Below are 26,607 nucleotides of genomic sequence, written 5' to 3'. Positions count from 1 at the left end.
ATGGGTATAGCACACATTTAGATACATATTTTATATTAAAATATTTAGTCAACTATTAATATTAGGTAGTTTTGTAGAATTTAAGATCAAGTATACTGTTGGTAACATATTACATCATCTAACAAATTTGCAGTGTGGATATGTCTGTTCTGGCTTTTGCATTGCTCACACACCATGCACACTTGTCCTGACTGTTAACACCTCATGCTCAGAACCCCTACAGCAGCCATGGAGTCAGCACACTGGTGCTTCCTCCTGATCACTCAGGCTCAGAAGAGTATCGACCCTTCTTTCTCAGGTAGAGTTTGAGGGCCTCAAGCATGAGATCAAGCGTCTGGAGGAGGAGACCGAGTACCTCAACAGCCAGCTGGAGGATGCCATCCGGCTCAAGGAGATCTCAGAGCGGCAGCTAGAGGAGGCACTGGAGACATTGAAGACGGAACGGGAACAGAAAAACAGCCTGCGCAAGGAGCTGTCGCACTATATGAACATAAATGACTCCCTTTATACCAGCCACCTGCATGTTTCCCTGGAAGGCCTCAAGCTCAATGATGATGCTGAGACCCTGGCCAATGGCTTTGAGCACAGCTGCCTGGCCAAGCTGCCACTGGACAACAAGACCTCTACACCCACCAAAGATGGCCTGGCCCCACCTTGCCCCAGCCTCGTGTCTGACCTCCTCAGTGAGCTCAATCTCTCTGAGATCCAGAAGCTAAAGCAGCAGCTAATGCAGGTGAGTGGGTGGGTGTACAGGTGGGCGGGGGTCCACCTCTATTTCTGCCCCCACAACCCACACTTTATTGATGTTACCCACCTTATCTTACATTTGTCTTAAACTCTGTTGCTACGTAAGTGGAACAGGTGGAAGAAACCCAGAGAAGTGGGTTCCTGTTTATGAGATTGAAGTCTCAGTGCTGCCCAAGGTTTTCTCATATCTCTTTGCAGTGCCTACTTGCAGTCTTCGTCTCTCTGCTTTGTGGACATGTCACATCAGGGTTTTGTGTCTCGACTGAATGGAATTCCAGGGTCTGTACTGTGTCCCCTCAGTTTGCATGTCTCTGAGGAGGAAGCCACCTGGCCTCCCAAGCCTCTGTGCAGGGGAGGACCAACAGTGGCCACATCCATGGCACCCCCATCTAGACATGTTACTGAACTCAAGGGGTCTGCCATTTGGGGTGTTCTGTTCAAGAAGATAGTTATATTTACTTGTAGCAATTAAAGGAGACGGGATTCATATCCAAAGCTCTGCCTCCCTCCCAGAGGGGAAGTTTAGCTATTGCTTATATGCACTATTTGGTCAATTGCACATTGATTTCTTCTTTGCAGACATTTACCCTGTTCATTTACTGTCAAGCTCATCCTATTTATAGCTGCTTCTGAAAAATACTGTGCTACATTTTAACATATAGCAACAATAGAATTTAGTAAGAACTGCTCAGGCCCTGAGACATTTGTCCTAACAGTGTCACAGACTGGCCAACAGGAAGATGGATGGGGTCACTACTGGGACTATCTGGGGGTCCCTGCAGGCTTTTGACAGGCCCTCTCTGTGCCTTTGCAGGTGGAGAGGGAGAAGGCAGGCCTGTTAGCAACACTGCAGGATGCACAGAAGCAGCTGGAGCAGGCTCGGGGGACCCTCTCAGAGCAGCGTGAGGAGGTGAAACGCCTCACAGAGAGCCTGAGTGCTCTGCAGTGCCTGCAGGCTGGCAAGGAGCGGCGCACAGCCTTGGACAGTGAGAAGGAGCACGACAGCCATGAGGATGGTGACTACTATGAGGTGGACATCAATGGGCCTGAGATTCTGGCCTGCAAGTACCGAGTAGCTCTGGCAGAGGCTGGTGAGCTCCAGGAGCAGCTGAAGGCCCTACGCAGTGCACATGAAGCCAGTGAGGCTTGGCATGCTGAGGAGAAGGGCCGACATGAGGCAGAGAGCCAGGAGCTTATTGAGAAGGTTTCCCTGCTGGAGAAGGCCAGCTGCCAGGACCGTGAGCTGCTGGCCCGGCTGCAGACAGAGCTGAAGAAGGTCAGTGATGTCGCAGGTGAGACGCAGGGCAGCCTGAATGTGGCCCAGGATGAGCTGGTGACCTTTAGCGAGGAGCTAGCCAGCCTGTACCACCACGTGTGCATGTGCAACAATGAGACACCCACTCGTGTTGTGCTGGACTACTACCGTGAAGGTCCAGCCGGTGCTAGCCACTGCAGTCCTGAAGCACGTGGACACCGCTCACCTGTCCTACCCAAGGTGCCACTGGATGCACAGAGTGGGGCTGGGGACAGCAGCCCCTTGCTGCCCTCACCCCTGAGTGACCCGCGTCGGGAGCCCATGAACATCTACAACCTGATTGCCATCATCCGTGACCAGATCAGGCACCTGCAGGCAGCTGTGGATCGCACCACGGAGCTGTCACGGCAGCGCCTGGCCTCACAGGAGCTGGGCCCCGCCACAGACAAGGACCGGGAGGCACTCATGGAGGAGATCCTCAAGCTCAAGTCTCTGCTCAGCACCAAGCGGGAGCAGATCACCACACTGCGTACGGTGCTCAAGGCCAACAAGCAGGTTCGCACTGTGCTTGGGCCAGTGGGAGGTTGGTGCGGGCGTCTCATCCTCCTCAGCTTCTTAGGGTCTGCTTCATCACAGGTCAGCTCACGCCTCAGGTTGTGGATCATGTTGGTCATGTTACCTGGGGTTAAAACATGAACTTAGTGTTGTGGGGAGGAGCTGGGTACTGAAAGGCCAGACAGGTTGCAGTCTTGCCCTGTAAAAGGCAGACCCTTCCCCTGTTTCCCTTGACCCATGCACCCTGTATGTCTTTGACCCCCAGACAGCTGAGGTGGCCCTTGCCAACCTGAAGAGCAAGTACGAGAACGAGAAAGCTATGGTCACTGAGACTATGATGAAACTGCGCAATGAGCTCAAGGCCCTCAAGGAGGACGCAGCTACCTTTTCCTCGCTGCGCGCCATGTTTGCCACCAGGTAACACTCACTGTTCCTGTCACTGCTCAACTGGTGGCCCAGTAGCTTAGTGTTGGGGGAAGTGCCATTCTTGCTGTTTGTGAAAACCCAGAGGGTACTGATTGTGTCCACTATATATGTAAGATGAGGAAACTGAAGGTCCCTAGTGGCCAGGCTGCTGGTGGGCAGGTTACACAGGGTAGATCTTGGGGCCAATAAGCGACAAATGAGTTTGTCCCCCAGAACTTGGCTGGAAGTTTGTGATTTAAGAAAGGCTTTTCTTATCACCAACCCTCCTCCCTCTCAGTGTCCCCTGTCTGACCCTGTCAGTCAGAGATTGGGGGTGGAGAAGTAGGAGTGGAGGGTGGTGGTGGAGGCAAAGTTGTGGGCCTGGGGGCGGGAGTGGGGGTCGGGGGGGGGGGGAGTTCACAGCTCCCTGCTTTTTCTGCCACCCATTGAGGTACGGTGCCATCTGCTGACCAGTTTCAGGCAGGTCCTGGGGAATGGCCTGGATGGTCCCTAGACGGTCTAGGCGCATTATCAAGGGTGGGGAGGCTGAGGCTCCCCAGGTTAAGTGGGGTTGGAACTGAGCTCAGGGCCTGCTTTTCCTCATGCTGGATGAGGTGGTGGGTGATGTCCGCCTCCCAGAGGGGGAGGGGAAAAAACAAAGTTAGTTCCAGGCTTCTCGGAAGCTTCCTCTCCTGGGCTGAGTGCTTGGGAAGGATCTGTTAGTGCCTCGGCACTGGTATGTTGACCCTCACTTCCTCAGCTTGTTTAAAAAACCTGACTTCTCCAATGGAGCTGAGATCACAAACGTTTTCATCTCTGGGTGAGAGCTAAAATTCACTGTTGGCCCTGGGCCCTGGGGAAAAGAGAGTTGTGGCAGGTGGGCATACCCAATATCAGGCCCCACTCTGCCCTTCAGGGGACAGAGCTTGAGTGTGCATCTCTCTCTCTCTTCTAGCTCCATATTCAGGTGGGGGGTTGGTCACATGTCACAGTTAAGCAGAAGCCAAAATGGCTTCACTACACCCACATGCACCCTTCCTATGCTCTGGTTTGCCATTTGGTGCAGATTTACTAAACTCCTGTGTGGATATGCTAATCTGGGAACAAGCAAAGTCCTTTCCTTGGATTTATCCCCATACTGTTGAGAGCCAGGTGATGTCTTGCCTCTAACCAACTGTCCCGGGGTTACCTGAAGGCCTTGATTCCCTCAATGAAAACCAGCTTCATAGAATCCCTCCCAGAGAAAGTCAAACCGCTGAGGGGGCAGGGCCTCTTCTTCCAGCCTGATGAGCAGAGGGACCCCATTGAGGTCCCCTTACCAGTGTTCATGTCCCCCATCCGGGTCCTTCAGCCATACTCTCATCTCTGATGCCCCCACAGGTGTGACGAGTACATCACACAGTTGGATGAGATGCAGCGGCAGCTGGCAGCCGCCGAGGATGAGAAGAAGACACTCAACTCCCTGCTGCGCATGGCCATCCAGCAGAAGCTAGCACTGACCCAGCGGTTGGAGCTGCTTGAGCTGGACCATGAGCAGACCCGGAGGGGCCGTGCCAAGGCTACCCCCAAAGTCAAGCCCAGCACCCCTAGTGTAAGTCACACCTGCGCCTGTGCCAGTGACAGGACTGAGGGCACTGGGCTCGCTGCCCAGGTGCTCTGTGGCGAGAAGTATAACATTTGCTGTGATTAGGGCCTCAGGGCCGCACACTGCAGCTAACCTATTGCTGCCACCTGTCTGCTTCACTTCAACTAACCCAGCAGAAGTGGGACCGCGGTGCTAAGCTGGTCTTAACCATGACTAATAATGCACAGAGGGAAGGATTTAGCTGAGATGGTGTGCTGCTCCACCTAGACAGTGCAAGTTAGGTATCTGCTTCTCATCCCTTGGGACCATGCTTCACAGCAGCTGCTCTCTTGGTAGGGTAGGGGTTGGGGGTCATGGTGGGGTTGGAGCCATGAGTCCTTGAAAAAATGTGGCTTCCCAGGACCTGGGTGACATCAGCTCTGCTGATGAAACTTGCATGTATCTAAAGCAGCTGTGCTGCCCCAGCACCCAGGGAGCACTGTTAGAGGTTCTAGCTGGGTTCTAGCTCCTTCATTAGAGGACAGAGAATTACTTTGTAGTTTGTGCACCATATCACTACAAATTCTGTTTGGGGAAAAGGATAAAATTTCTCCCCTAAATCCAAAGAAAGAGCAGCCCTGAGCTGAGTCCTCCAGCCCAGGCATACACATGCTCCATGCAGCAGTCACACTCATGCAGCCCCGTCATGCCTGGCTACACCCCAAGATCAGAGCTCAAAGCTTCAGCTTCTCTTTCTGAGATTTGCTCACTGGTCTGGTGGCCAGTGAGATGACATTTTAGCAGGCACAAAGCCTGGGGTTTTTCCAGTGAGAAAAATCCCAGGTGCCCGACTAGCCTGCTATCCTTGGGGGAAGCCTGTCCTTTGTATTCAGGGGTCCCTGGCTTTCAGAGCAGGTTTTTCCACCCTTTGTCCATAATCAGGCCTTCCTCCAAGAGGAGCTTTAGTTCTTATGAAACAGTGCTCTGGAAACCCCCAGCCGCAGCTGGAGCCAAGCCCAGTGTGGGAAAGATTTGCGTGGGCCCAGTGCCAGTTTGAGGATTCACTGAGGAGGGATGTGGTTCTTCCAAATCACTGTAATTGCAGGTATGGTGACAGGAAGGAAAGGCAGCCGTGGGGTCCTCCTGTTCCCAGAAGCTGCATCTATACCAGAGCTTTGATACATTTGGAAGCAGGACTTTTCTCAGTATTTATCTCCCTTTTATCCCATGAGGGCCATGGGGTATGAGGCTACAGTCTTCTCCCTGAAGGGCTGTCGGTGGCCCAGCAAGGGGATTGCATTGCTCTCTCACATAGGTGTCCACTCCAACACCACTCTGCCCCTTGGTTCCCTAGTGTGTCTCAGTTTTCAGCAGACTCCAGAAGCTACACAGACCACCTTGGGTTTTACAAACCACGGGAGTGGAGAGGTATGGGTAGGGCACACATGCATGCTTACCTCTGCATGCCTGTCCCTGGCTCTGGGCTGCTGTACTGATGGGATATTGGTCTTAGATCCCCTCCCACTAGAAAAGGGGTCAGGTCCCCCTCTACATCCATGCAAGCAGGACTTCTGGAGAGTTAGGGTTCTACATTACCACTTCTGCTCCCCTTGCTGAGCCTGGCATGCAGCTTCCCTCTATACTTGTGTCTTCATGAGGCATTTAGAGCTGGAGGTTTCCCTAACACACGCAGGTCTTCTCTGCTGTTGACTAACACACTCATGCTCTCACAGCTCAGCAAGAACTTTTAGCTGTCCAACAGGTGACTGGTTCTAACGCTGTCTTGTTTTCTCCCGTTTTCAGCTGTAGATTAGCTGCCGGGAGAACTCAGCCACCGGCCCTGTCACACTGCAGCCCCTCCCCTCCCCTCCCATGGGCCCACGCAGAGGAAGGAAGGGCAACCTAAAAGTCCACTTAGAAACATTTTTGGATATGCCACTGCAATTCTTTTCAAAATAACATTCCCGAGTTTCTAATGGCAGAGGGAAAAAGCTTTGATGTTCAGAAAGCCGGCAGCAGCTACTTGGAAAGGCCATTTGTACAAGCATTTGAAGAACCTGCTGGGACAGCAGCACCGGCCTCTTAGGAACCCGCTAGAATTACTCACTACTGGGGTCTCCCTATTATAGATACTCCTTTTTCATTTGATCAACCTGTGCACTTTTAATATTTTTGATATTATATTTGCTTCCTTAATTCCTCGCATAGAGACAGTCTCCAATGCTGTGGTCTGTCTTGTTCTGTAGCGTCCCGTTCTTAGCTCCTGACATGCTGATTTGACATCAGCATGTGGCACAGATGTATCCTAGTGTGCAGCTCTAGACTGTTTGATAAAGCCTTTGACCCAGCAAGGAGCTTGGCTAAACATCCATGCTGTGGTTCAGCAGCCTTTTAGATTATACAGCATTGTAGTTCATGTTTGAAATTAACAGTTTTTAAATGCCATGTTCATTAAGAAATCCAGGGTTTTCTGATTCTGGGGTTTTTCATATTGTATTATTATTATTCTTAGGAATAGTTCGATGTAACAAGAAGAAAACTTGACCTTTGCTCTGGTTAAACAGTTATAGGCACTTGAAAAAAAAAGATAAATTATTGAATGAGTAGTATTACCTACAAATACCAGAATTTTCTGGGTTTTAAGAAGTTGTGAAGCATGACTGATTAACAGAATTTTATACAACTGTACCAGTGAAATTCCAAATTGGAATTGTTTTGTTACTCTGGTTGTTTGTGCCAAATTGTGGTACACTTAGGAAATTCTACAGTTGTCAAATTTTAGGGTGTTCTATTTCAACACCTTTTAGTAATCATTGCCAGTAGTGCCTTCATCAGGTAAGAGAGGTGTCCCGGCATAGTTATTCTCAGAAATGGACAGTGAAGAGCTAGTTAGGAATGTTGAAGGCCAGTGTGGACCAATAGGTGTGAAAAGGCATAATACATCTTCACACTTGAACCTGGGCATCTTCATTGAGGGAAAGCAAACAGCAATTGTGTAAAATTCTGTTAGTCAGTGATTCTTTACTGTACAGATCCTTGGAAATTCAGGGGCTGAGAAATGGAAGTGAACACAGACCTTGAGTGTGCTTTGGGAACTAAATGGACTTTATGGGACAAGCTAAGCAAGTGGTGTGAGTAACATGCCATGTTTGTGAAGAGCCACTGGGTAGCAGGGGAGCTGTGCTGTCAGCCTCATGCAGTGAGGTGAGGGCTAGCCATAGTACTTTGCAAATGTGAGAAAAAGATGTTATATATTCTGTTGCTTGGTGTAACTAATCACTGTTAATTTCAGGAAACAGAACTTGCTAAAGCTCCTTAGCAAAAGAGGTCTGTCCAGTTTGCTGAGTGAGGTTGTGTGAATGGTCAAATTGATACTCGAAGAGGAAGAACAAGTATCCTTCCTCTCCAAAATAAAGGACAAATTATAATTAGTAAAAATAAAAGAGTTCTGTTTCCTGGAATGAGCATTTCTTATTCCTAGTTGTAGGGACCCCTATTTTTACTTCCTATTACAGTGTTGATTCATAAGAAATAATGTCACATTTATGATAACTTCACCTATATGGGGTATTTATTTGCAATGATGTCTGAGTACTGTATTTTTTTCTATGCATTGCCTAGTGTCAAGAGTGTCGTCTTTATTAAGATCATATGCATGTTTTCCTGCTAAGAAACCTTTACACAGACCCACACAAACAAATATACAAAAATGGCTTCAGATTCCAAGAAAGTGAGGCAGAGAATGGAAAAGGAATTAGAAGGAGAAATCAGTTGACTTAGAACACAAATGTGGCATGAAATGCTACAAAGCCAGTGCATATAGGAACAGTGGGCCTGGGTGAGGGTCATGTTGGTAGGACCAATAAATAAAGAATAATACAAAGATAAAGCACAAGGCTTATTCTCTCTCATTGCTTTGATCCCCTGCCCTAGATGACTGGGCTTGGCAATGGCACAGTAATTCCAGTACCTCAAACAAAACTAGCCTGTTGGAAATCCTGATGGTGGGGGGAGCTGGAGGCAACCTTCAGGACAAATTGGTGGAGAGGGAGTGGGGTGCCTCCTGCAATGAGCATCAGGTGTCCTGAGTACCCAGCACTGTGGCAGTGAGAGCACATTGCCTTTACACTGTCCTGACCAGAAAGCAGAGAGATTTGGACAACACAGGACCCTTTGTTGTCCAAACTCTTGCTCACTGAACCCAGGAATGACTAGTTGCAGGCACCAAGTTACTTGTTATCACAAAACCATACTCATCTGCAGGAATGTATACAAGGCATGTTGACTCCATCTGGTGATTGGTTATGATTGGTGAGTACAGAAGAAACATCCTGGCTGAGGGATATTCTGCCACTCCTTCTAGTGAGCTTCAGTCAGGCTTGAACTACTTTACCCAAACCTCAGGGTGAAGGCTATCTGAAGCCAGAGTCTCTTGCCCTGTCATCTCCCTAGGACCCCCCGCCCCCCCAACCCTTGGATTTCCCCTGGCCTCCAGGTCACTACTGGCTCCTTCCTCTGATGATCCCTCATCCCTCTTTAGTTAGCAGTGGCCTGAACCTATCTTTAATTTGAAACTTTTTTTTCAAGAGAGACTGGTTTTCCTAACTCTGTAGTTAGAAAAATCTTCCTTCCCTGCTGGTCCATGTTGTTCCAACAGAACCGTGAGGTTGAGACTAAGAGTCTGCAACAGATCTGGAGGAACCTCCCCCTGTAAAGAGTGGACATTGGCAGTGGGCCAAGTAGGGCAGGACCCTCTCCAGGTGGGGATACCATCTGGCCCTTGGTTCCTACCACCTGTGTGGCGCATTGTGGCCCCGGACCAGTCCCACATGTTGGAGTGTTTGATTTGCACAAGCAAAGATGCCAAGACCTTCCCTGTTCCCCCAGTGTGCTCTGGGTCCTTGCACATCTTGCTTTTCATTTCAGGGGTAGAGTGGCAGCCTCCCAAGTGGACAGCATCTCGGGAGCCTGTGTAAGAAGGGGCATGTGGTGCTGAAAGGACTACTCAACCTTCCCCTCCAGTAGGGAATGTCTTCATTTCCACCATCTCCTTTACCTTCCTGAAGCAGTTTTCACCCCCACCTCTCAGAGCTGGAAACAATGCCATCTTGGAGACCTTTAGTTGAATCATCCCTTTTTGGTAGCTGACTCGTCCTTGCTGACAGTGTCACTATGCCTCAATTTCTCCTCTATAGGTTGGGGACTGTAGTTCTTTGCTTAGAGGTTGCTATGAAACTTCACCAAGCCCTAGGTATCCAGCATGCAGCAAATGCTTAACAGATGGGTGTTGCTAATATGATTCTTGCTGCCACTGTCATTATTACCAAGATCTATGATGCTAGGCCATGGAGCTGGGCCTTGGTCTCATAGGGAGTGTGATTTTAAGTCAGCTTTTTGCCAAAGCATAGTTTGCATTTAGGAAAGTATGCATACTAATGTACAGACCAGATATGCATACAGGAAACACCTGTGTGACCAAAAAGCCACAAAGTTCCTAGTAGTGCTTCTTGGGACACATTAACGGAATGCCTCTGTCTACTGGCCCTGGCAAGGTACTAGGAGAATAGATGTGCTAACATTCTGACATCACCTGGCATGGAATTTTGGTAGGAATGGTCTGCCATCAGATTTGCCTCTGTGCTCAACTTTCAGCTGTGTCAAAACAACACAGCTATAAGGTCTACTACGTCCTCTTATTTTGTCAGGTGTCTTGTGGGCAAGCACACTGGTTCTTGTTAGTTCACTTTGGTTCATCTAGGAGCCTACCTTTGTAAGACTGGGTCCCTGGGGTGAAGTCCTCCACCCTGTGGTGGAGCTCCTTTCCCTAAGCAGGAAGAGGCAACACCTTATTTGCCCTAAATTGTTTGTGAATGATAGCACAAATATGTAAGAGTGCAAACAACTGTCCACTGGCTGGATTTTTGCAAAATGAACACACTGCAGCCACTATCCAAATGAAAAGCAAATGAGGGCAGCCCCCTCAAAGCCCTCATACTCTCTTCACCCAATCTTCCTCCCAGGGATAAGTCCCTGAGTCTGTCAATGTAGGTAACTTGTACCTATTTCTGTACTTTATATAAATGGGAGCATAAAATAGAGACCTAGAGCTTTAGTAGCTTTCACTTACCAAACCTCATTGATTGTTTATACCATTGTTGAACTGTGCATTTATAGGTGACTCACTAGATTCAATGATACAATATAAATCAGTTGAATGTAAAGGCATGGGAAAATATATTCCCTGCAAATAGTCAAAACAACAGGAACGGTTATACTAATAAAGTGAAAGTTATTGGAGACAAAGAAGGACATTATATAATGGTAAGAGTCAATTCACCAAAAAGATTTAACAATTATAAACATTTATGCACCAAGCAATAGAGCCCAAAAATACAATATACAAAACTGCCGGAATTGAAGGTAGAAATAGTTCAGCAATAATAGTTAGAGACTTCAATACCTCACCTTCAACTACAAAACAAGACAAAATATCAAGAAATAGAATTCTTCAATAGGACCCTAAACCTAGATTACTTGAATAGAACTGTAAGCCAAGCTTAACAACCAACCAACAACAGCAGAATACATCTTAAATGCGTACAGAACTTTTTCCAGGGTAGAACACACATTAAGCCACAGGTCTCAATACATTAAAGATGATTGAAATTATACAAACATTATTGTCCACTGACAATGGAGTAAAATTAGGAATAATGTAGGAATTCACATATATATGTCAATTATAAGACATACTTGCATTATTTTTTAATCCTTACCTGAGGACATGCTTATTGATTTTAGAGAATTGGAATGGAGGCGGGGGGGCGGGGCGGGGAGAAACATTGATTAATTGCCTCTTGTACGTGCCCTGACTAGGGCCTGAACCTGCAGCCCTCTGGTTTATGAGACAGTGGTCCCACCAACTAAGCCATGGGCCAAAACAACACACTTCTTAATCACAGTAGGCCAAGGAAGACAATGAGAGGAAAGACAATCAGCTCTCAAGTATATAATCTAATTTCCACCTTATGGAACTAGAAAAAGGGCAACAAACTAAGCCCAAAGCAAGCAGAGGAGATGAAATAAAGATAAGATTAGAGATGATGAAATAGGAAATGGGGGGGAGGGCACAGATCAACAGAACCACAAGTTATTTCTTTCACAAGATGAGCAAAAATGACAAGACCTTTACACACACACAAAGATGTGGCAAAATTAGAAATGAAGTTCCAGCCAAGATGGAGGCGTAGGTAGAGACCCTTCGCTTTGTCACACAACCAAAAGGAGGACAACCACCAATCTGAAATCAATAAACAACCAAAAGCGCCAGAAAATCAAACTGTATGGAACTCCAACGACCAAGAAATTAAAGATCAACCACAACAAGCAGACTAGCCAACCAACTCAGAAAAATCGCTGCAAAGCGTGGACATTGGGGCAGGGCTGGCTGCCTAGCTCTGTGGGCTGCACAGGAGGGGCTGACTAAAAGGGACTCAGAGGTGGCTGTGGGCTATGGCTGGGCTTGCTGGCGGTAGGAGAAGCTCCCAGTCTCACAGGAGAGTCTGTTGAAAAGTGCGCTAGAGATGAGCAGGCAAGCCACACTGTTCCCTCTCTGGCTCCTAGGGTTGCCCTGCCCGGGTGAATACCTAAGGCCCCATCCCCTTACAACCTATCAGCTGCGCCAGGACAAAGAAATATGGCCCAAATGAAAGGACAGAGTAGAGCCTCAGAAAGACAGCTAAGTGAGGAGGAGATCACCAACCTATCTGACAGAGAATTTAAAGCCCTGATAATCAACATGCTCACAGATGTGACTGAGCTTGGTCAAAAAACGAAAAACCAAATGAAGGATACCCAAAGTGAAATAAAGCAGAATGTTCAGCAGAACCAACAGTGACAGGAAGGAAACCAGGACTCAGCAACGATTTGGAACAAAAGGAAAAAATAAACATCTATCCAGATCAAAATGAAGAAACAAGAATTCAAAAAAGTGAAGAGACTTACGAACCTCTGGGACAACCTGAAACATCCCAATATCCAAATTATAGGGGTGCCAAAAGGAGAATAGGAAGACCAAGAAATTGAAAACTTATTTAACAAATAATGAAAGAAAGTTCTCCAATCTGGCAAAGGAAATAGCCTTCCAGGGGGCCCAGAGAGTCCCGAGGAAGGTGAACCCAAAGAAGAACACATCAAGGCACATCATCGTTAAGTTACCCAAGATTAAAGACAAGGAGAGAGTCTTAAAAGCTGCAAGAGAAAAGGGAAGAGTTACTTACAGAGTTCCCATAAGGCTATCAGCTAATTTCTCAAAAGAAACTTTGCAGGCAAGATGGGGCTGGAAAGAAGTATTATATTCGAAGTCATGAAAGACAAGGACCTACATCCAAGATTATTCTATCCAGCAAAGCTTTCATTTAGAATGGAAGGCCAGATAAAGTGCTTCCCAGAGAAGGTCAAGTTAAAGGAGTTCATCATCACCAAGCCATTATTATATGAAATTTTAAAGGGACTTATGAAAGAAAAAAAAGATTGAAAATATGAACAGTAAAATGAAAACAAACTCACAACTGTCAACAAGTAAACCTAAAAGAAAAGAAAAACAAAGGAAACAAAAACTAAGCAAACAACCAGAACAGGAATAGAATCAGAGAAATAGACATCACATGGAGGGATTTCAGTGGGGAGGGGGAAGGGAGGAATGGGGGGGAAAGGTACAGGGAAGAGGCAGCATGGTTAGTAGGCATCAGGTAGACAGGGAGAGATAAAAAATGGTATGGAAAAAAGAGGACTCAGCGTACATGTACAACCCATGGATGTCGACTAAGAGGGTGGGGAATGCTGGAGGATGCGGGGGAGGGTGGAGGGTGGATAGAGGGGAAAAATTGGGAAAACTGTAATAGCATACTCAATAAAAAAAATTTTAAAAATTAGAAATGAAAATGGGAGAAATTATTACTGAATTTACAGAAATATCAAGGATTATAAGAGGGTACTGTGAATAATTCTACACCAAAAAATTGGATAACCTAAATCCAAACTAAGCAGAAAGAAGGAAATAATAAAGATTAGAGCAGAGATAAACACAATAAGAGAAAGTCAAGAAAATCAAAGGGAGTGTTGTCGAAAATTGACAAACCTTTAGCTAGACAAAAAATAGATGACTCAAATTACTGTAGCTGGTAATGAGAATGAGGACGTTACTAATGGCTTTACATAAATAAAAAGATTATAACAATATTACAATGCCAACAAATTAGGTAACTTTAATGAAGTAGTAAATCACTAGAATCACACTAACTACCAAAAGTGATACCAAAGAAAATAATCTTTTTTTTAAACCCTCACCCAAGATTATGTTTATTGATTTGAGAGAGAGAGAGAGAGAGAGAGAGAGAGAGAGAGAGAGAGAAAGAAACACCAATGTGAGAGAGAAACATCGATTGGTTGCCTCCTGCACATGCCCTGGCAGGGGATTGAACCTGCAACCCTCCCATGGACTGGATAATCTTCCAACCAACTGAGCCACCTAGCCAGGGCCAAAGAAAATAACCTTAACAGACCTATAACAAGAAATTGAATCAGTAATCAAAAATCTAACAACAGGATTTCTGGTTTCTGGTCCAACATGTAAGGAGCTTAGAGCTCTTGACTTTGTCATAACAATAAGTAAAAAGCAGAAACTGAAAAATAGCTCTTCTTGATCCATCATAAACATGAGGATACAGGGTATACCACTGCCCCCAAAATTGTGGAGACAGATAGGTACAGAGAATTACAACTTTCCTGAACACTTATAACCAGTACCTGGGTAGGAAAACCTAAATAATAAACAGATTTCTGGAAAGTCAGTGTAGACAAGTGTGAAAGCTCCAGGAGCCCTCGTAATGGAGGGAAAACCTCACACTTAAATGAGTTTTACTTCTAGGAGCTCTACCAGGTTCCCACAGTGAAGACCGGAGAAAAATCTTCTCAGGCTCCCTGCAATGCAACAGAAGGGAACAGTGGCCATTTGAAAGAACCTACAGCATTCTGTTCTTAACCAGGCCTACTCTCAAGACAAACTACTTTACCACAGACTAATTTGTGGGGGAAGGAAAATACCTAACTCCAGACTTTTCTGGCCATACTTTACCACCTAAAGTGGTGAAAAGAAGAAAAAAGTCTGAAGCACAAGGACACTAAAAACCAGTTAATCACAGTCCCATAGAATGCTTCCCCTCCCCCACCTTACCATTATATTACTAAAAGTTCCCTTTCCTCAGTACATCATGTTTGGCTCTCAAGAATTTAGGCATAATAAAATGAAGGAAACTCCTCCGCCCCCCCCACCCCCCGCCCCGGCCTCCACACTTTGAAGACATAGAGCAAGCATTAGAACCAGACTTAAACATGGCAAGAATGTTAGAAGTACCAGGCCAGGAATTTAAAATAACTGACTGATATGTTGAGGGCAGTAATGGAAAAGAGAAAGAAAATGTAAGCACACACACAGAAAGATAGAATAATCTAAGAAAGAATAAAAAACTGGAAATTAAAAGACACTCTAAGAAATAAAGAAAGCCTGTCCTGGCCAGTGTGGCTGAGTTGGATAAGCATCATCCTACAAACCCAAAAGTCATGGGTTTGATTCCTCATCAGGGCACCTGCCTGAGTTGCGGGTTGTATCCTCAGGGAGTGTGCAGGAGGCAGCAGATTGATGTTTCTCTCTCAAAGATGTTTCTCTCCCTTTCTATATCTTTCCCTTCCCCTGTCTCCAGTCAATGAAAAAGAAAAAAATAGTTTTTTAAAAAAGAAATAAAGCCTTTGGTTGGCTCATTAGTAACCTAGACATAGCTGAGAAAAGACTCTGAGATTGAGGATATGTCAGTAGAAAATTCCAAAACTTAAGAGAAAAAAACACTAAAAAATGGAAAACAATATTCAAGAACTGTGGGACAACTACAAAAGGTATAATAAGACACAAAATGGGAAAACCAGAAGAAAAAAGCACAAAAGAAAGAATATTTGAAGGCAATAGTGACTGAGAATTTCCCAAAGTTATCAGACACCAAGCCACAGATTGAAGAAGTTCAGAGAACACCAAGCAGGATAAATGCCAAAATAAAACTATACACAGGCATATGATATTCAAACTGTAGAAAATGAATCTTGAAGCCTAGGGGGTGGGGGAGGGGGGCGGGACACAAAAGCTTACCTATAGCAAAGCAAATAATTACATCCAACTTCTCAGCAACCAAGCAAGCAAGAAGAAAGTGGGAGTGAAATATTTAAACTGGTGAGACCAAAACAAATAAACTAGAATTCTGTATCCTATGAAGTTATTCTTGAAAGGTAAAGATTAAGACTTGCTTAAGCAAACAAATGGAAGGAATTTGTTGCCAGTAGACCTTCCTTACAATAAATGTTCAAGTTTTTCAGGGAGAAGGAAAGTTATATAGGACAGCAATTCAGATCAACATAAAGAAAGGAATAATATTAGAGAAGAAATAAAGGTAAAATAAAAACCTTTTATTGTTACTTGATCTGACAGATAACTGTTCAAAATAATAGATATAATGGGTTTAATAATTATAGATTATGTATAAGTGAAGTGAATGAGAGCAATGATACAACAGGAGAGAATTAAGAATATTTTGTTACATGTTACTTGCATTATTTGTGAAGTGGTATAGTGTTATTTGAGAGTGGACTTGGTTAGATGTAAATGTATTTTGGAAACTCTAGGACAACCACTAAAAAAAGTTTTTTTTAAAGACATAATTGATATGCCAAGAAAGGGAGAACACAAAAATAGGAAGAACAGAGCAATAATCACTTTAAACATAGTGGTTTAAATACATCAATTAAAAGACACTGACAGAATGGACCAATAATAAAGACCCAACTATATTATATGTTGTCTCCAAAAAAACCACTTTAAATAAAAGACATATAACTTAAAAGTGAAGGGATGGAGAAAGATATACCATGCTAACACTAATGAAAAGAAAGTGGGTGGTAGCTATATTAATTTCAGTTATAACAAACTTCAGAGCAAGGATAGTTTTCAGGGATAAAGAGGGTTATTACATAAAGGGGTCAATTTTCCAAGAAGATGTAACAGTCCTTAATGTGTGTGCACCTAACAGCAAAGCCTATCAGCAAAAACTGGTAGAAATGCAAGGAGAAACATGAATCACTATTTTAGTTAGAGACCTGAACAACTTTCTATTAGAAATGGACAGATCCAACAGTCAGAAAATCAGCGAGGGCATTTTTGAACTCAACAACACTTATCAATCAATTGGATATAATTGACAACTGCAGACTATTCAACAACAGAATACAATTCTCAAACTCACATGGAACATTTCCCAAGATGGACATTCTGGGCCCTAAAATACACATGGGCAAACTTAAAAAAATACATATCATACAATGTCTGCTCTCAGACCACAGTGGAGTTTAACTAGAAATCAGTAACGGACAAAATCCCCAAGTAGTTGTAGATTAAATAATACACTAATAAATAACACATGTTAGAAAGAAATAACAAATTTAAAAATAATTTGAAGTAAATGAAAGCTAAAATGAAAATACACCTTACCAAAATTAGCAGTATGCATTAAAGCAGTGTTTTGAGGGAAATTTGTAGCACCGCATATATAGGAAAAACAAAGGATCTAAAACCAATAATCTAAGGTTCCAGTTTAGGAGAGTAGAAAAAGAAGAGCACTTGAAGTCCAAAGTAAGGAGAAGGAAATATAGTAATTAGAGCAGAATCAATGAAATTGTAAATAAATCAATAAAAAATATTATTAGGTAAAAGCTGATTGCTTGAAAAGATCAGTAAAACCGATTCTCTGACCAGGCTAAGGAAAAAGAGGATAAGTTACTAATGTAAGAAATAAAAGGGGACATCACTACAGATCCCTGGACATCAGAAGGTTAATAGAGGAATATTACAATAATTATGCCCACAAAATTAGTAACCTTCCAAAAATAGCACTGAGCCTAGATGGGTTCGTTGGTAAATTCTACCAAACATTTAAGGAACAGATTATATCAATTATCTGTAGTCTCTTCCGGAAGATAAAAGCAGGGAGAATACTGACTTCAAGATTACTATAAAGCTACAATAATCACGATGGTGGGGTGAGGGCAAAAACAAAAAAAAAAAACATCAATGGATCAATAGAGAACGGTACCGTAACCACTAGACATATTCAAGCAAAAAGTGAGTCCAGACGCAGACCTTACACTCCACCACCCGGGGAGCCTGGATTTCGTCTCCCCAGAGGTTGTCTGCTTCCAGACCACCTGGACCACTCCACCAGCGCTATGTTTGACTGCTTGCTTTCCGCCCCAGCAATCCAAAACGCAAGCGCAGGCTCCTCACTCTTCCCTCTCTTCCGGTGCCGGGGTGTAAACGTCACTTCCGCTTCTCAGGACTTCCCTACTAAAGGAGACACTATGCCAGCACCTAAGATGATCGTCAGTCCTTTTGTCGCTGTGGTCAATGGAGGAGAAGCGGACTCAAGCCCGGAAGTTGCCCGGCTCCGCAATGGCAGCTGCGGGGGGCGTGGCTTCCGGTGGCGAGCGCCTGCGAGTCAGGGTTGGCCGGGGCTGGCGTAGGCGGCGGCTGACAGGAGCTCCTCCGGAGACGACGGCGCGGACAGTGCCCAGGGGGACTGGCGACCCCCAGCTTGGGGTCTTACGAGGCGCGAGGGCCGCACTGGGGGATGGACAAGGGCAAGATGGACGAGAATGAATGGGGGTACCACGGCGAAGGCAACAAGAGCCTGGTTGTGGCCCACACGCAGGTGAGCGACAGATTGTCGGCTTGGTCCGGGACTCTCACCTTGCCCCGAGTCGTTTCCGCGTCCCCCCACCCGCTTCCGCACCCCTCAGTGCAGATCAGTTTCGCGTCCTCCCAGACCGCCCCCCCCCCCCCCATCCCGGGTCGTTTCCGCGTCTCCTAGTGTCTCCCCAGGTTAGTTCCGCGTCCCTACAGAGTGTCCTAGGCTTCCTCCGGATCAGTTCTGCGTCCCCACATTGTCACCCCCTCTCTCCCGGTCTGTTCCGTCTCTCCCCAGGGTTACTCCCCTCTCGCGAAGTGAATTCCTCGTTACCCCAAGGTCACCACTCCTCTGTTCAGTTCCTTGTCCCCCAGGCTCCCACCCTGGTCTGAGCCCTCTCGGATTGTCCAGCTGCTGTAGGGCAGAGGTTGCGCTGGGAAGTCGCCGGCCGGGATGGAGGGTCCCTGCAGATCTGCAGGAAGGAGTGAGTGCCCGGGATGCTCAGCACTGAGGGAATTCGGTCTCTGAGACTCCAGAATTCCGTTTCTGCCGCTGCTGCTGCTCTTGATAACAATGGAGCATTGCCCGTAGGTGGTTTTGAAGAATTGAGTTTCCCTTTCTTAATTCCCCTGTTCTTACTCTTCCCTTTCTTAACTGAGGGTGAGAATTTCAGAAAGTGCTATAAGGACTCCCAGGGAGATGATTCCAGAAAGAGAAACTTGTGGATTTCTGTGGAAGCCCTGATCTCTTTGACATCTTGCAGTCTGATAAAAGTGACAGGAATGTGATGGGCTTGGGGGAGGGGTTAAGAGCATGGGAGTTGAGTCACACAGATCAGGGCAGAATCCCAGTTCTGCCACTGCCTGGTGCAGGCTCCATTTTTGTATCTGTAAAGAGAACTAGTAACAGGACCCCCTTTGTGGAATTGCTAGATAGATGAGGTGAGCAGGAGCTGGACAGATTATACCTGGCAAGTGAGGTTAAGAGCCCTGACCCAGTTCAAGAGCTCCTGTGGGGTGGTGCAGGCCTTGGGTGGTGCCATGCTGTGCCATTCCAGTGCTGGGTGTGCTGGGTCAGCTGTAGGGTAAGTTGTAGTCACCTAGGTGGCCCCTATGTTCCACCTTTGCATATTATTAACTGTTAGCAGTCAGGAAACTTAAGAACTGAGACCACAGGCTTTGCTCAGGATCTTGGGATGAATTAGTGATGGACAAGGCTTAACCTGAAACCATTCTTTTCTGTGTAGTCTGATGGACCCCATTGTGTTTCAAGATCAGGTGAAGCATGAGATGTTCCAGCATGAGTACCTTTTGTTGTTGGGCTATTGTGGTTGTAAGAAAATGTTCCTACCAAGTGAAAGCACTGAGTAAGAAAAGACTGTGCCCTTTGGGTATGGAAAAGCCTTTGTGCTTTGCCTGGGCCATGAGCACCAGGAGGAGGAGAGAGTCCTGGAAGATGGCCTTTCAGATCTATGTTGTGCCCAAGGAGAGAATGTGTGTGCAAGTGGGATAGAGAGAAGGTGGACGACTGAACACAAGGATTCCTTTGCCTGCAGGTGGACTCCCCAGACCCACCTCCTTTATTACAAGGTAGAGACTGCCTTCACCACTTTTTTTTTCCAGATCAGGACACAGTCACTCTCTTGGAAGGGGCATCATTTACTTTCAAATTGAAAGGTCCCTATGAAGTGACTAGTCCGTACTCTATACTGTCCAGCTTCAGAACACTGCATGCCTTCAGGCAGCCAGTCCTGGGGCCTGGCATCTTCACTGAAGGAACATGAGAGACAGACAGCCTTCCAAGCTGGTGTGTCAGGAGCTTTGAGGAGCATGGGACTTGTAAAATGGAGCCTTGAGATGGAAGAGTTAAGTGCAGGCTGTGGCCTGGGAGTGTGCTCAGGGCTGAGCAGTAAGAAAGAACAGTGTGAGACCCTGATGGCTGACCATTTCCTGGCAGGTTACTGTCAGCTTCCCCATGGCCCCTTTAGGCATCCTGTGCGTGTCACCCTCAACCCTGATGCTCAACACCCTTGGGTCCAGCAATGCAGTTTAACCCTTTCCCAGGCACTAGCCCATAGTCCAGGGGCTGACCTTCTTAGGTGCTCTAAGGCTGTGGCCAGCTTGGCACTGTGCCCCAGTGGGTGCCTCTCCAGGCACTGACCTCATGAAAAGTATTGGGCAAGGGCATTTCCCTTGTGGCAAATGGAGGGTGCTGTCACTTGTTCTAGTGGCCAAATCATACTGCTGCTCACTCTGAGCTGTGCTTAGTGAAGCCTAGGGCTGCTTTCTTGGGTGCTGCTAGGATTTCTGTCTGTGTGGTGTCATTGGCTTTCGTATCTGTGGCTTATCCTTCTTCACCTTTGTCTTGTTGGCTTGGTTCAGTGTCCTGTCCTATGAAGGTCACTGTAAGTCAGGTTTGTAATTTGATCTCTTAAGTGTTCTCCAGTGGTGGGAGTCTGTAGGGGCAGGCCAGGCTGAGAGTCATCAATAGGCCTTGAGCTGCCCTCCAGCTGACCTGTGGCGTGCAGGGCAAACAGTGGCTCCTTCCCTTCATCACTCTAAGCTGTTGTGACAGATAACATGGAAGACGTGTCAACAAAGATCACTTATCAAAAACATGAAGGAAACTGCTCACATCTCTTCTTTTATGTTTTATACCCTGTCTAAGATTCCTTGGCGTTGGTGTTTCTGATGCCCTGTGGTGTTTGTCTGGATCTTGAAGATGTGAGGTTCCAGTAGTTGGGGGCCACCTGACTGTTTTCCTTCTTGTCTTGCATTTCATTTTAGGATTTGTGGTTTGTACATCATGTATATGTTGGAAGCAAGTAAGAGTTATTATGTTCTGGGTTTGTTTGTTTTTTTTAATCATCTTAATTCTTTTTAAAATATTTTATTTATTTATTTTTAGATAGACAGGAAGGGAAAGAGAAAGGGAGGGAGAGAAACATCAATATGTGGTTGCCTATCACACACCCTCAACCAGGGACCTGGCCCACAACCCAGGCATGTGCCAGCGACTGTTTGGTTCTCAGGCTGGCACTCAATCCATTGAGCCACACCAGCCAGGGCTATTTTTTTTTAATATGACTTTTACCAAGTCCTGGGCCCCTCCCTGGTTTAATTTTCTCCTCAATCTAGTTGAACCAGTCTTTTTGTTGCCTCTAATATTATTTTAAACAACTAATTGATTCTGTATTTAAAATTTTTAATATTATCCATCCCAGTTTATACAGCTGATGTTTCTTTGTTGCTAAGATCTCATAGAAGAGCTCTGCGTCTCTTTATTCCCAGGATCACCTGCAGTTGAATAGCTAGGATTTGTTATTTCCCAACTGAGTTTTCTTTAGTAGTTTCCAGTCCTGGCAAGTGCTGAGCGCTGCCTTCCTAGTATGCAAGGGTCTACCTGCTAGGCCTGGTCTCCAAAGGTGCCATTGGCTCCCCTTCTTCCTCCTTGGTCCGAAGTCAGGACAGCAGTGGCCCCCTTTTATCAGTAAGGTAAGGAAGATTTCTGTGTTTGCAGTGGAAGGACAAGACTGCATCTCCAGATCCCCCACTGCCATGTGGTATGTGTTTGTATACCTGCTCCATGGCCCACGTGTGGCTTGGGAGGGTCTGGAGCCTTGATAGCTCTTCAGAGACTCACTGTACATTTCATGTACTTTGGTTTACTTTTACAAATCGTCTGCTTCTCCTCTGGCTGTCACATTGTTCATCCCTTCAGGGACCACCCAAGCTTCTCTTCTGCTTCAGCCCAAGTATCCTTTCACATGTCACCTGGGCTTATACCTCCACTGTCCCATCCCCACCTCACTGGTTCTGCCTGCATCTCCTTCAGCTGTACAGCAGATGTAGGTGCAGATTGGGTTACCAAAGCTTTGAGAAGGAAAGGGTCCTGCCTTCTGGCCTGCATGGGGAACCTTGGGCTTCCCTCTGCGAGACATCTTGTCTAACTCATTTGTTTTGTCTGAAGCTATCCATCCATCACCAAGTCCCACCCCTTGTGCCACCCTTCGTCCCCCAATCCTATATGAACCCTGGGGTGTGCTTCTGGTTGTGTCACCAAATGCAAGGGACTTTCCCAGGTTATTATTTCACAGGTGTTCTGATAGATAAGCTAGGCTGGGACCAGCGGGTTGACTGTAGAAGGCAGCTATAATGAGAAGCATCCTGAGCCATTTCAGGGCAGCACCTAAAGTGTGCCATTCCTTCTGCTGTTGTGTTCGTCTCTTTCTCCCTTTCCCTTGAAAGTTCCCTGATCTTTGATTCCTTGGGGTCTTCTCGTGGCCCAGTTCTGGGTCATTTCATCATCCTAATGGAAGGTTAGGCTTGTTCTTCAGCAGCAAGGTTGTGAGACTACCAGTGCAGGGGTGCCCACAGGTTATGGGTGGCCTTCCCATTGGTCTTTGCCAGGAGGCCCTGAAGCCTTTAATTCCACCCACAGGTTCCCTTTTTCTGGCTTCAGGTAGGCAGGTATCCCTTTTAATATATTGGCTTTTGTGGTCTTTTATTTTTACTGAATGCCAGCTATGGTGTCCTCCTTCTGTTCCAGAAAATATAGACTATTAGAAGAAAGTAAAAAGCACCCAATATTTCCACAGTAAGAAAATAATTTTTGTTAACACACTGGTGAACTTCCTTTCATCTTATGATTTCATTGGGTACTTAAGAATCCTATGTGTCTATTATTGTTTTCTGCTTTTTTACTCCACCTTACAGCCTAGATATGTAGAAAAGCCTTCACGCACATCTCCAGGGCTGTAGAGCACTCAAGCGGCCAGAATCCCTGATTGTGTGTTGTCAGAAATTCTCAAGGTTGCGCTTTTAGAGCTATTTCCAGCCATTTGCCAAACATCTTGGTGTTTTGGTGACTTGATGGGTTCTCAGAGTGGATCAGAGGCACCTCTCTTGGGCACACCCCCTCCCCATGAGGGGTGAACGCTTTTGCTGCTTTTATTAAGTAACAAGTTGTACCCTTAACTCTATATGTTTTGAGGTGGTTTAATGTGTATGTGTTTATATGTTTCATTCCTGCATTCAGTGTCTTTTTCAGCTTATTAAAATAACTGATTCTCATCTAGTGTTCTGAGGTGTAAACAAGAGTGCCTTGCTTCCCTGTCCTGCTGTGGAGAAGAGTAGCCTAGCCCAGGCTGTGCAGAAACCCTCATTAAGCTCCTGTCTTCTTAATCTCATGTCTTTCTCTTCACTTTCTTAGCATTTTGTCCTAGACATGACTAAGGAGGTACATTTTAAACATCTGCTTTCAGATATTCATGTAAAAAGGAAAGTAGTTTCCTTCACAGCTGGTTAAGATCTGGTGAGATGACATAATACTGGCGCTTACTGGGCAGTGCCGGCTCCTTCCTGGGCATCTCCCTATGGGTTTCTGAGGCAGTCCTGTCCTTTTGCTATAGGTGGCCCTTGGACTAATGGTGTCTTTCTGCCAATCAGGACTGGTAAGGTTTATTTCTCACCTTTCTCTGCCGTCCATCTGAATGGGTGTTGCTGGCTCCACAACTGGCATGTCCTGGGGCCACCAGCCTAGCCCAGTCAGGCCCTCACCAGGAATAGGTGGTGCTTGCCATCCAGAATAGACATACCAACTGAGTGCTTGTGTTTGTGGGGTTTACCTCTCAGGCTGACACTTAGCTCCCTGGGGACAACAGTGGTTTCTGGTGAAAGTTTTTGGATAATAAATGGGTCAGAAGAGAATGCAGTTTTCCTGAAGCAGATTCAATATGACACTCAGAATTTCTGGATAGATCTTGAACAGAATGGTGGAGTCCAAGTGAGTAGTTAATGCCCTTTTAGGGACTAAGTTTCTGGAGAGTTGCCTCAAATTAGTGTTTCTGCATATTACCTTCTGTTTTTCCTTGAATTCTGATGGAATTGTAATTCCATGGAAATGAACCTTGGCTGGTTGATGGCCATGATTGAGTGTTGACGTGTGCCTGGACGTGGGAGGAGATACTGACACCAGTATGCTGGTGACCTTGACATCCCTCAAGTCTGGGCTTGGGGCCCAAGCCTGTGACAGGTGTCCCAGGTTTTAAGAGGTCATGTGTTTTCTCTGAGTTGGGCAGGAGGTACTAGAAGGGGCTGTCGTGTAGGCAGAAGGTTCTGGTGTCCATGGGGCATTCCTTGCTCTCAAACACATTTTGGTTTAGAAAGCTATACTTTGAGCCTCTTCAATCACCTCCCCAGGTTGCAGGGCTCCTTTGTCTTCTTCCTCCTGTTGCTCATGACTTCTCCCTGGGCTCAGGCCAGCTCCCTGACTTCAGCCCTCTGCTGTGTGTGTGCAGGACTGGTTTCCAAAGTCATCCAAATAGAGTGAGTCTGCCTGGTTACTGAGAGTCCACAGTGTCTCCACGTGATTTCCTTGGAGAATGGCAGCCTCAAAGGTTGTACTTCTTTGAAAAGTTGTTTTTTCATTCTTGTATATTATATGAACATTATAAAAATTGGGAAACCCAAGTAATAAATAAGCAAAACTTAAAAAGAAATTGTTGCCCTGGCTGGTGTGGCTCAGTTGGTTGGAGCATCATCCTGTGCACTGAAAGGTTGTGGGTTTGATTCTCAGTCAGGACACCTGCTTGGGTTGTTAGTTTGGTCCCTGATTGGAGCACATATGGAGGTAGCTAGTCAATGTTTCTCTGTCACATGGGTGTGTCTCTTTCTCTCCCTTCCTCTTTCTCTAGTGTGTGTGTGTGTGCGCGCGTGCGCGTGTGTGTGTGTGTGTGTGTGTGTGTGTATCTTTAGAAGTCCTCAAAAGATAAACAATAAAGAGGTCAGTGCTTTAAAAAAATTATCCCAATTGTTGCTACCTGGAGATGCTGTTAATTGCTGAAGGCCTTTCAAGTGTTTTATACAAATTGAGTGTACACATACCAAATTTAAACATTTCTATTTTACATACTTTTAAGAATGCAGTGTAGCAAGCTTATATAACAGTGCTGTGATTGTAAGTGTATCTATAGTTTGATTATTACAAAATTACATGGATCCATAATCCAGACCCTTCTATAACCCTTCTCAGGGACCTTCCCATGCTTGAGGGGTGATCACCAACTTTGTCTTACCTATTTTTGAACATCACAGAAACAGAATTGTACCTGTACATTATTCTAATAAATATGAGATCTGTCCAGAAGGTATCCAGTCATGTAATATGGAAAATAGAGATATTTATTGAAGAAGACGCAAGCTTCAAGAAACATTGTACATAGGACAATGTTGCCTTAGTCCCCTTCAAAGTAGGCACCTTGGGACCTCACACAGTTCTGCTGATCACCATCAGCTGCCCTGTCATATTTTCCTGAATCTCATCAATGGTCTGACATCTCTTTCCTTTCAAAGGTGATGTTAATTTTGGGAAAATACGGAGTTTGCAGGGTGCCAGATCTGGATTATATGGGGAGCTGAGTCACCTGGGTGATTTGATGTTTTGCTAAAAAAACTCTTCATGAGATGTGATCCATGAGCAGGCACATTGTTGTGATGAAGTTGCCAGTCACCAGTTGCTCATAGCTACAGCCTTTTGAATCATCTGAATAGTTTCTGTGGAGGAATGTTCAAGCTTAATGCAAAATTTGACACAGATTCATAGCTCTACTCACTCAGCTATTTTGAATGCGATGACCACAGTACACATGCTCACTCAATGGCATCTTCTGCCCCCACTGACTAGTACAGTGAAGTCATTATTATTCATGAATGTGCATTCCAGTCCACTCTCCTTGGCTGCCAGGTTACATCAAGGTCACAGAGACCATTCTTGTTATATTAACAAATGCTGGAATTTTTCTGGACAGACTTCATCTCATATACACACACATACACACATAATAATATATGCATATTTATACATATGCATACATATACACACTCACATACATGCACGTGTGTAATTATATATTTATAAAAATGGGCTTATTCTATAAGCCCTATTCTGTGACCTTTTTCATCTGTATTTGTAAATACAGAGCTTCCTATTTTCTTATCAGTGATAGCATGGTATTCCATGGTCTGGGAGTGTCCCCCTGTATTTAACCATCTCAATACTGATGGACATTTAGGTTGTTTACATTTTATTTAGAATTATAAACAGTACTTTTATATGAGTAGCTAAAATCTTTTGTACATCCTTAAATATTTCCTTAAGATAAACTCCAGGAAGTGCACTGGCTAGGTCAGAGGGCACAGGTTTTCCTGGTTGCCCTGTGGCCCCAGTGTGTCCTCTGGTGTGTGACACAGTGCTGGGCCCCTCCCTGTGGGCACTGGGTATTCCAGGCCCACGGGCTGTCT

At 45.5% G+C, this 26,607-nt stretch overlaps 1 protein-coding gene across 5 annotated transcripts in view; it reads left to right on the top strand.

The window, feature by feature from the left end:
- LOC123822769 (inositol-pentakisphosphate 2-kinase) overlaps positions 1–26,607 on the top strand; it is a 109,920-nt gene that overhangs the window by 42,724 nt on the left and 40,589 nt on the right. For 3 of the 5 annotated variants that reach the window (XM_045844920.1, XM_045844919.1, XM_045844918.1), the window contains exons 4-7: positions 299–733; positions 1,562–2,557; positions 2,823–2,974; positions 4,343–4,553. In XM_045844920.1, coding sequence (XP_045700876.1) covers positions 299–733; positions 1,562–2,557; positions 2,823–2,974; positions 4,343–4,553 — 1,794 coding nt within the window. Of the gene's footprint in view, positions 1–298; positions 734–1,561; positions 2,558–2,822; positions 2,975–4,342; positions 4,554–6,329; positions 8,416–18,110; positions 18,332–26,607 lie in introns of those variants that run through there. The other 2 variants (XM_045844921.1, XM_045844922.1) reach the window with 2 other exon arrangements.

Source organism: Phyllostomus hastatus, unplaced genomic scaffold, assembly GCF_019186645.2.
Source record: "Phyllostomus hastatus isolate PE091 unplaced genomic scaffold, TTU_PhHast_1.1 phas_contig_41, whole genome shotgun sequence".
Taxonomy (NCBI): domain Eukaryota; kingdom Metazoa; phylum Chordata; class Mammalia; order Chiroptera; family Phyllostomidae; genus Phyllostomus; species Phyllostomus hastatus.
Note: the sequence above shows the minus strand (reverse complement) of the source record. Positions and strands in the feature narration are given on the sequence as shown.